Raw genomic sequence first — 10,069 nt, 5'->3', positions numbered from 1 at the left:
AGCTCATGGGGAACCTTGCGTGGGCACAAGAGAATTGCCCCAGCACTGTCCTCATTCACTTCTACTAAAGTCCCTTTGGGGAGCAGTCCCAGCACAGGCACCTGAGAGCCAGAGGGCTGGAGAGCCCTGCAGGGACAATGCACTGGGAGGGACGAGGCAGGGGCACAGGGCAGCAGGCAGGAAGTGAACCGCCCAGGGCAAAGCAGCGAAGGCCAGACAAATTACAGGAGTACTCACTTGAATTGAAGAAACATGCTATCCAAACCAGTGCCCAGGATTCAGGTATCTCTGCAAGAAGAATGTCCTTTGCGAAGACCTATGCAAGGGAGAGTGGCTGAAGGGATCTGCATCTCTGCCCTGTAGTTCTGTGGCAATGCCTGTGGGCCTAGCAACTGGCTCTGGGAAAGACTGGCTCCAGCATGAGGGACACGTCCAAACCTGCCGTTTCCATGGGGAGGAAGGTTTGTGTCCGTGCCCAGGGAGGGCATGTTCCTCCCCTGGCAGACAACAGGGCCCAGCTCAGCCCTTTCTCCTCGGTGCCTCTCCTGGGGCTGGTGAGTCCCTTCTTTTGAGTGACATGGAGGGAAGGTGGATGGAGGGCAGAAGGAGACAGAGAACGTGGGGCTAGGGATGTGCAGCGTCTCCACTGCTCAGCAGTACTTGCTGGTGGTCCTCAACACCTGCAACAGCAAACAGGACCCCAGCAACCATGAGCTGGGGCTGCTCTTGGGGCTTGACATGCAACCATCATCCCCCTCAGCATCAGCTCTGCTCTCCCCAGACTGATGCAACTCACATCTGAACAAACCCACTGGGGAAGGCAAATACAACCGGAGCTGCTCTCACCCCTGCCAAGTGTGAGGAACTGCCGCCTCCTGCCATTGTTACCTGCCCCACACCCCCCAGGGGCAGGGATCACAAACCCCTCCTCACGGGAAGAGGAAAAAGGATTTTTGGAATTTATTTTAATGAAGTTTGGGTGGCTGAATAGCAGACATCAAAGCCCAGGGAGGGACTTTCAGACATACACAGGAAAGGGAAATTTTGCCAGTGGCTCTGATTCACAGTTTTGCTGTGGAAATGGTCTTAAACAGCAGTTTCTTTAGCTTCCCAGCCATATAGCTGTGTGAATGGGTGCCAGTGGTATCTGACAACAGAGATGTGCCAGCCCCTCTCAGCTGCAGGGAATAAAAATAACCGGAGAAGATAGCTTGAGTGTACTTGAACCCAGGTGGCAGAAACAGAAACCCAAATAGTTTGCTTAAACATACAATTGTTTAAAATAATACAGTTGATAGTTTTAGGAACAGACCTTCTATTTTTAGTCTCTGGACAGGCTTGCTTTTGTAAAGATAAACCTCTTCCCATACAACAAAGAGGTGGGAGAAACTTCTGGTGGGAGTGCAGTCCTGGTCTGGCATAACTGCGTCCCTTAGAAGGGAGCAAGTGAACACTTGCCCCATCCCAGAGCATACCCTGGCAAACAGGGGGCCTGCAGACATACAGGGCCCAGCGCAGGAGCATTCCGAGTCTGCAGGCAGCCTCTCAGCTGTTGTCCCCATACTGGAGCAGCATTTTGTGATCCAGCACGCTCCTGGTGTGGCAGCACCCAGCAGCCTCTCTCTCCTCCTCTGGTCTCTTTCGAGCTGGCCAGATGTCCCTCCCTTCAAGCAGCACGCCAGCCTCTGGTAGAACTGTTTGCTGACTGAACCCCCACGCATGACCCAAACCAAAGCCCCCGCAGCAATCCTGCCTGCATTGCATCCTGGTGCACTGTGTTTCCCAGCACATCCAGCACCCAGGACCATCTGGATAAGCTGTGATCCTGGCTGCCTCCTCTCCATCATTGTGGCCACCCGTGGAGGCCCTGTACTCTGCCCTCGAAGGGGATTCAGCACCTTTGTGAGGCACGTGCAGCGGTGCCAGAAGGGCTTTGACCTACGCAGCCTGTACCATGTGCTGCTGCTGGTACTGCCACAGAGTTCCTTGGGGCAGGTGGAGAGCTGGCAGCACCTGCAGAGGCTCGCCCACTGCCAGCCTGGCTTGGCCAGCCCCGAGATGGCCAGCAGCTATGTGGACTGGCTGACCTCCTACCTGTAGCACCTGAGCACAGTCAAGGAGAGGTTCAACACCAGGGTGGTGGTTCCACTCTGTGAGAACTTATACATGCATGAGGAGCCAGCTTCCTCCCCATTCAGCAGTCCCCCTTGACATCCATCCCCCACCTGGCTGCACACTTCTTTGCCCACCGGTGTAACTGGGGGCTGCTGCTGCAGGGGAGGACCCTCAGTGAGAGGGTATTCAGCCCCCAGAGCTTGCATGACCTGCATGGCTTTGCTGATGTGGGGCCCTTTGTGAAGGTCTTGTGGCTGGTCCCTGATGTCTTTTACTGGAACTTAGTCATGGCAGATCTTGCCCAGAGGTGGGTCTGTCTCCACCGCAGCAGGTACAGCCTCTCCTTGCCACCGTCACTGCCACAGCAGCCACCAGCATGGGGCAGAGCAGGGCTGGCTCCCAGCACTGTACAGCCCCCACTGCGCAGCAGGGCCCCCCAGCAGCCTGGGTCTCCCCTGGACTTGTACAACCTCATGGTCCTGCTGCAGCCCTCAGGCAGCAGTGCTGGGGAGCTGCGAGCCCAGCTGTGGGAGAGCCGGGAGGATCTGCTGGCCCTGCTGCACCACGGGGAGCAGGCGGCCGCCCTGTGTGCTCAGGTCCGTCACGTCGCCCAGTGCATCCACCTCTTGTGCCTGCAGCAGCGGGGCGAGGGGATAGGGCTGGCCTGGCCCTGGCAGAGCCCAGGAATGGGTGTGGGACATCGCCAGCACCAGGCTGCCCTAGCTGAGGAGCTGCAGAAGAACCTGGAGCTAGAAGAGTACCATCACAGCATCCTGGAGGCTGACTAGCTGTTGGAGCTGGAGGTCAGGCCCATTCTCCTCTGGAGGATTGATGTGGTACTCCCTGGTCTGCATACCAGGGTGAGTGGGGCACTGCTGTGGGCCAGGGTGCTGCATGGGAAGGGCTGGGCATCCAGGTGGAGATGTGGATCTTGTGGGACTGGGTATAGCCATAACCTCTCCAGTTCAACCCAACGGCCCGTTAGGCAGCCATGTGATGATGTGAGGAAGGAGAGCCATGGAGTGGGGAATGGAAGAGGTACCGTTTCCTAACATGGTAGAGCAGCCTGCAGGTCTTAGATACTCCCATCCAACCTATCTGAATGCTCAGGACGCAGGCACCCACACTGCCTCCTCTCCGGCAGGTTCAGCAGCGCTGCCAGGACCTGGAGCACTGCCTGCCCAACAGCAGGCCCGGCTCAGAAACAGGATGGCCACCACTCCTGTACTTGGGCAGACTCAGCCCTCTGCCATGTACCCCATGGCATTGGCCAGCCCCTGGAGCAGCCCATGACTGACCACATGAGGTAGGACTACTGCCTATTCCCAGCAGCAGCACCCAGGAGAGCATGACTGGAGGACACCCAGCCCATCACCACGTGGGCTGCGGGCAGCCAGCAGCTCATGGGAACCTGGCTCAGCTCCTGCCTGGGAAGAAAGCGTGGAGAGAACATGTTAATGAGATGTTTCCTCCATGTTCAGCAAATGGCCCTGCCATTCAGTGTGTGGCTACAGACTACATAAGGACATAGGCACTGAGCGCTCTTGAGCACACAGGCAGGAGCGTGTACATGTATACGGATGCAAGCAGGCAGGAATATGTGTTTCTGGTTAAATATGGGGCTCAGACTCCCGTTTCCAGCAGCCAGCATGGGGGATCTAGCTGGGCCCACAGTAACCAGTCTGCTTGATGATGGCAATGGAAAACCCACATCTGCGCTGGTAGTGGATGACATGGTTACAGCCCTTGCTCCAGCGGGGGCTTGCTACCTTACTGGCTGTTGTGGGCAAGAAAGTTTTGTGTTGGGGAATTTCAATCAATTTATTGCCGTTGGCAATAAAAACAAAGGCGCAGATCCAGAGGCACAATTCCTGTGAAGAGTTTATTGGTGTAGCTGTTTCCACTACAGTCAGAGGAGTCACAATGCACAGCAACAACAGGCCTCCTACACTACACAGGGAGGACAGGACACACACGGCCACAGACACACAGAGACACTTGTCTCTCCGCCCTGGGCCCTGCAGGGGGGCCAGGCTGTGGGCAGGAACCTGCTGTGGGGGGAGGCTTCTTTCTCTGATGGGATATTTCTGCAGCCTCCCAAGGAAGGCATCGGACCCTCCCGTAATGAAGCAACCACCATCTCTCGCAGGAGCCAGGCTGGTAAGTGGGAATGGGGGCAATGCCTTGTCCCAAATCCAGTGGTGAAGCATGCATCCCAGCTTCCTCCAGAAGACCACTCCAGCTCCAACCATCAGGGAGAGGGTGGTGTGCCTGTCTCCTCTGGCACTACCCTTGGAGTTGCCAAAGGCAGTAAGGGCACCATCAAGCAGTTTCTGGGCCAGCTCTGAACAAATGCTGCCAGGTCGGTGAGACCCCAGAGGAAGCCCTGTCAGGCAGAAAGGTGTGATGCACAGAAGTTCCATCTGAATATGAGGAAGAACTTTACTGTGTTGGTGACCGTGCACTGGAATAGGTTGCCCAGAGAGGTTGTGGATTCTCCCTCACTGGAGACATTCATTGTCTGGATGCAGTCCTGTGCCATGTGCTCTAGGATGACCCTACTTGAGCAGAGGTTGGACCAGATGACACACTGACCCATCCTGTGATTCTGTGTTTGGAGCTGCCCAGAGTTGATGGGGGCTGAGAGGTGGGCTGAATGCTGCTCCCTCCCACTAGGAGGGAACCACTGGATGTGAAAGGTCATCTAAGTATGGCAGCAGAATTGGGGCTGGGGGTTTCAGTGACTTCCTTGTAGGGCTGCAAGGAGCCAGACTCAGTGGATCACTGCACAGGGAACAGGAGGGGACCCAAAGGACTGTTTTGTGCTTCACCACTACATCTCTTGTATAGCTTCTTAAACATGGTTTATTCTCAGGGACAGAAATGTGGGCATCAGGAACTGGGATGCAGCCCTATGACGCATTTACCCCTGCAACCTTTGTGGAGGTGCAGAATGGCACAGGACTCCTCTTAGTTCCTGCAAGAGGGCAGACACTCAAGGCTTCAGGATACTTGCTTGTCCCCAGCCTCCCCTCCCGGTGCAGTTTGCCTTCGGAAATAAGGTTGGGAAAATTGAGAGGAGGCTAACAACCTCTCCCATGCCAAGCAAGAGCTGAAAACAGTTATGTGGGAAGGTGACTGCACAGATGATGGTCTGGAGGATAGGGCCAAGGTGCCTTCCCTCTTTGCCTGTCTGCCAGGCTGCAGCAGCCCCATGGGCCAGGGGCTGTGGCAGAGGCCCAATGTGAGCACTCCTAGAAGGGGGCAGAGGGAGCAGGAGCAAGGCATCTGCCAGCTGAGTAAAGAGACTGCTGGCCTGGGAGAAGCCCACTGGCCATCCACAGGCAGCTTCTAGCCCATCTCTGTGAGTGCTCAGTGTCATGTGGTGCTGAGACATCCAAGCTTCATGGTAGTGGAGGGGGATGCAGTGGCACCAGCTGGCAGGGTTCCCTTTTACCACCTGGAGACCAGGCACAGGCTGCCTCCAGCAGGGAGGGGACAGACCCCTGACCCAAGGGCACTGAGGGCCCACACAGCTTTGTGATGTGAGAGGCATCTCTCAGCCCACTAGGTCCAAGAGGAGAGAGACTCACAGCCTCTGCTGAGTGAACGATGGGGCAGCCACATCCAGGGCTGCCTCCTGCAGGGCTATGGAACAGCCATTCGTTGGTCCAGGCAAGAGATCGTTGACTCATGGCAAGTCCCCAGTTAGTTCTCAGGAGGGGTGAGCAGGTGCGAGCGGCCTGTCCCATGAGTGGGGAGGGCAGGTCCCAGCTCATACAGGCATGTGCAGCTCGTTGTACTCATCCCGGCCATCCTCGTCAAAGTTTGGCTCCGCATCCTCTGAGTCCAACTGGGAAGAGGCAGAGACCAGGCTCTGAAGGCCACAGCTGGCCCCAATGTGGGGTCAACCCTGGCACGGAGGGATCAGCACACAGTGACCCAGGCAGCTGGGCTGTGCTGGAAAAGCAAGGCTCTTGCTCCTTCCCCTCCCAACAGGCTCCTTTTTTAAACCCTCATGCCCATCTATGCATCCCCAGCCTGATGCCCTTTCCAAGGACCGGGGCTTTGGTCCAGCACGGCAGCTCCCCCCTCTTCCCCTGCTTGCAGCACCCACTCCTAGGTGCCGCTCCAGGCTGTTCTCCAACAGGAGCTCAGGATGTTGACAGCAGCAGAGGAGCTGCCAGCTCTCAAGCAGCTGCCAGCACCCTGGCATTGTGGTTACATGTTTAAGTGCCAGGCAGCCACAGGCTCTGCTGTGATGCTGGGCTGTTGCTACTGGCTCAGTGGGGAACGGGGGTGTCTCTTGATGAATGAGCCACAGGATGGAAGGGGAAACCTGTATTCTAGGCCCCTGCCTAGAAGGAACCTGCGTTTCCTTGCCCGAGGCTGCCCATCCATCTGACACTGCACTCCCAGAGCTAAAACCTCCAAGGAAGCCATTCACCCACCTACTGCTGTTGAGCAAAGACCCTCAGATAACAGCAAGAAAAAACAAAGCTTTGATGGCTCAGGTTCTTCCAGCCTTTCAGGCTGCCAAATCTCCTCAATCTCACCGCAGTGTTGCAAGCTAGACTGTGAAGACAGCTATCTGCTTACCGCTTTGAGCTCCCTGTCGTGGAAGAAGCGGGGTAGCACGAAGCGTCGCAATGGCACTGTCATGATCAGGACGAAGGGGAAGGCCAGGGATGCCACTGTAGACTTCACCACCCAAAGCAACACAATGCAGGCCAGTTGAATGCAGGTGAAGAGATTCATTCTCCAGGTCTTCACCTAGGAGGTAAATCTAGTCTAAGAACACATTATCCTTCCACACAGATTAATGAACACCCAACTGGCAGAATGTAACCCTTCTGCATAGATTAGTACAGCAATGCAACACTGCTGCATGCTCTACCTGCCTTTACAGCGAGGTAGAACTCCATAACACATCAGCCCCTGTGTCTTGGGAGCATACCCACCTGGCAGTGCAGTGTCCCTTCATCCACTCACTCCTATAAACTGTCTGTCTGTCCATACAATATACTGGCAATACACACCTGGGTGCAGCCAAATGGCATCCTATCCAAGGCATACAATGGCATTGTACCACCTCTGTGCAAGGCTTGCACTTCTCTGCACAAACTTGCAGCCAAGGAGGGTCACCAAGCCAAGCATCATTCTAGCAAAGCACTATCCTCCCCTCACCTACCTCTTCTTCCTCTGCTCCTCATTACCTGTTTCCCTGCAACTTGTCTTTGCTCACCTTGACAACGTAGATGTGGTCAGGGTGGTGCTTGGATGGCATGAAGATCAGAAGCAGCCGCTCGTAGAGCTGGATACCAGTGAGAGATGTAACCCCCATGTACAGGAAGATGCCGAAGAGCACAGCCAATGGGATCTGCCGCAGCATGTTCCCCATCACAATGGACAGACCTGCACAGACAGAGCTCAGGGCATGGTGTGTCCCATGCCAGCCCCTCCACAAGGCACCTCAACCTCCATCCCTCTCCCACCCCCTCTCTGCCCTGGGCTGCAAGGGAAAGGAAGCTCCAAAGGGGTTGGTGTGGGCAGTCCTGCAGTGAGCAGGCAGAGCACAGGCTGGCCTGTGGGGCAGGGACACTGCGAGCAGATGCACACGGTTGGTCCTGACCTCTCCCCTCCCTCCCTCACCCAAGCAGAGACTCACCAACAAGAGCAGCAATGAGCACTCCGGTCACACGCTGTTCCTTCACCTCCTCGATCCTGGGCTTCTCTCCTGGTGCGATGGCCTTGCTCATCACAGTCAGGGCATTGACATGTGTGACGGAGCGTACTGTCGCTGCGGTCAGCCAGGGCAGCCCAAAGAGTGCACAAAGCCCCCCCATAGTGCCAATGAGAAGAAGGTCCAGGTGGAAGCCAGAGCCTTTCAGCAACTTCCTCTCCTTCTTACTAACAATCAGCCTGAAAGAAAACAGAGCCTGGGTCAGTGCCAGGCCTGGGTCAGTGCCCAGAGATAGCACTGCAGCTGGGGACAACATTCAATTCGCTCTCTGGAGACAGCACACATGGGGATAACAAGGAGATGGCTGAGAGAGGGATGGATGATGGCTGTCAGCTTCAGGTTAGAAGTTTCCTCCTGTGCTTGGCTGAGGCAGGTCTCCTCCACACCACATGCCGGGGGGGAACCAAAAGTTGAGTGGAGAAGCCAAGGTACAGCCTGAAATGGCCAGGATCCTGCCCCTGCTGTTCCTCTGGGATGCCCATTGCATCTCCATGTGAATGGCACCAGTGCTTATGCTGGTCTCGCCTGCCTAGGGGTTAGTGACAGTTGGGGTTGGTAGGGGAGGTACTCACGTAGTGATCTGTGTCTCCATGAAGATAAGAATGAAGACCAGGAGAGCAGGGATGGCAGAGGCAAACATCATCCACAGTGGAAAGGTCCCACTGCTGCCCATGGGGTGAATGAACCAGCCACGCTTGTGAGGAGATGTGACCGACAGGCCGGAAGGGACATTCAGCTTCTGGTGGTGTAGTCACAAAACCCAGCAATTATTCATCAATACACACCTGCCCACAGCCTTACACAGGACTAGCCTTGATCCTCCTGCTCTCCCTGGTCTGAACACTTCAGATGATGGGATAAGCCACCCTGAACTGAGCAGGACTTTCTCATGGGTAATCAATCCCCTTCAGTGCAAAAAGTCCCATGTCCCCTAACATGGGCCTGTCTCATTTCCTTTCAGCTATTGAAATTTCCTTAATTTTTGTCCAAAAGACCAAGGAATCATCTGCCTTCAGGAACCTCACCCCCATGCCAGTGGTTACAATGCTCCTTGACCTCTTCTTGGACAAATTAAGTGTTCTGAACTGCCTACCCTACTCTGAAGTGGCTTTCCAGACTTTCCAAGACTTTTCTGAGACATTTTTCAGCATTGTTTTTGCAGTGTGAACCCCAGAAGTGACCACATTCTCTGGAAATGACCTCACCCTGACCATGTTCAGAGGGAATATCATGTTTGTGGCTCCCATCAGACCACACAGACTCCTAGCTGTACATCATCCTGACCCTGCGTTCATTAGCATTTGAACCCTTGGCTCTGTGTTCCTCTACAGCATTTTTTGCTATCTGCACTGCAGAGAGAGTTTATGATTTGCATTTATGTTAATCAGCATAAGTATGAATAATATTCCTGGAATGCTTGTCCTTGAGCTAAGCTGTGTAACTAAGTACCATTTTCTCAGAAAGCTTTGTACATATGCTGAGTTAATACTGAAATGATAATGCTTTTGATATTAATTGTAGAAGTGTAGTAGGGTATGAAAAGAATGTAACAAAGTGCATGATTTTACTAACATCTGATAGACCCAAATTTTTCATTGAAATTCAAATGAATAAAAATGCATTTTGATTCCACCAAGCCTTGGGCTGTCTTGATAAAAACCTTGCATGATGAACAGGAAATAGCTTTCACCCTTTCCACAGTCTTAGTGAAAAAAAATACCACAACAAAAATATATAAGTACATATCTACTGAAAAAGGAGAAAAAATGAAACCCGTGAGATGGGCTTGTCTGATAACATTAAGTTATCAAACTTAATGCTAAATTTGTGCATAAACTGGGAAAAAATTATTAAGACTGTGATCAAAATATTTAGTAGCCTCTACAATCAAGGAGAGAATAAGTATGTGAAGTATTAAACCCCACTGAAACCATTCTACATGCCAGCTTCTTCAGTGTGCATAACCAGTTTATATCCTGTTGATTGACTACAAGTGTTTAGAGTTACAAACAAGGAATGAACTGCAGTGAAATTCCTTAAAGCCCCTAAAGCCTCCCCGACGAACAGCTGGAATACCAGAGGGATACTAGGACACTCCAGTCCCTGTAGATCTGGCCTCAGTCTCAGCAAGACCCTTGGAGCTTCTCTTCAGCGTGGGAGTGAGGACAAGGGGAATGTCTCTGTTTGTTTTGTGCTGTTATGACTAAAGAA

At 53.8% G+C, this 10,069-nt stretch overlaps 1 protein-coding gene across 2 annotated transcripts in view; it reads right to left on the bottom strand.

Moving 5' to 3' along the window:
• Positions 1 to 4,656: 4,656 nt before the first annotated feature.
• Positions 4,657 to 10,069, bottom strand: part of SLC4A3 (solute carrier family 4 member 3) — a 33,891-nt gene continuing 28,478 nt past the window's right edge. For both annotated transcript variants that reach the window (XM_027734158.2, XM_027734157.2), the window contains exons 19-23: positions 8,431 to 8,597; positions 7,784 to 8,037; positions 7,361 to 7,530; positions 6,715 to 6,888; positions 4,657 to 5,968 (exon numbers count right to left, since the gene is read on the bottom strand). In XM_027734158.2, the coding sequence (XP_027589959.2) occupies positions 5,891 to 5,968; positions 6,715 to 6,888; positions 7,361 to 7,530; positions 7,784 to 8,037; positions 8,431 to 8,597 (843 nt within the window). In that variant the 3' untranslated portion in view covers positions 4,657 to 5,890. The remainder of the gene's footprint in view (positions 5,969 to 6,714; positions 6,889 to 7,360; positions 7,531 to 7,783; positions 8,038 to 8,430; positions 8,598 to 10,069) is intronic.

The sequence above is a fragment of the Pipra filicauda genome, unplaced genomic scaffold (genome assembly GCF_003945595.2).
Source record: "Pipra filicauda isolate LSUMZ 115617 unplaced genomic scaffold, ASM394559v2 scaffold253_size2546935_pilon, whole genome shotgun sequence".
Taxonomy (NCBI): Eukaryota; Metazoa; Chordata; class Aves; order Passeriformes; family Pipridae; genus Pipra; species Pipra filicauda.
This window is presented reverse-complemented; position numbering and strand designations above follow the sequence as displayed.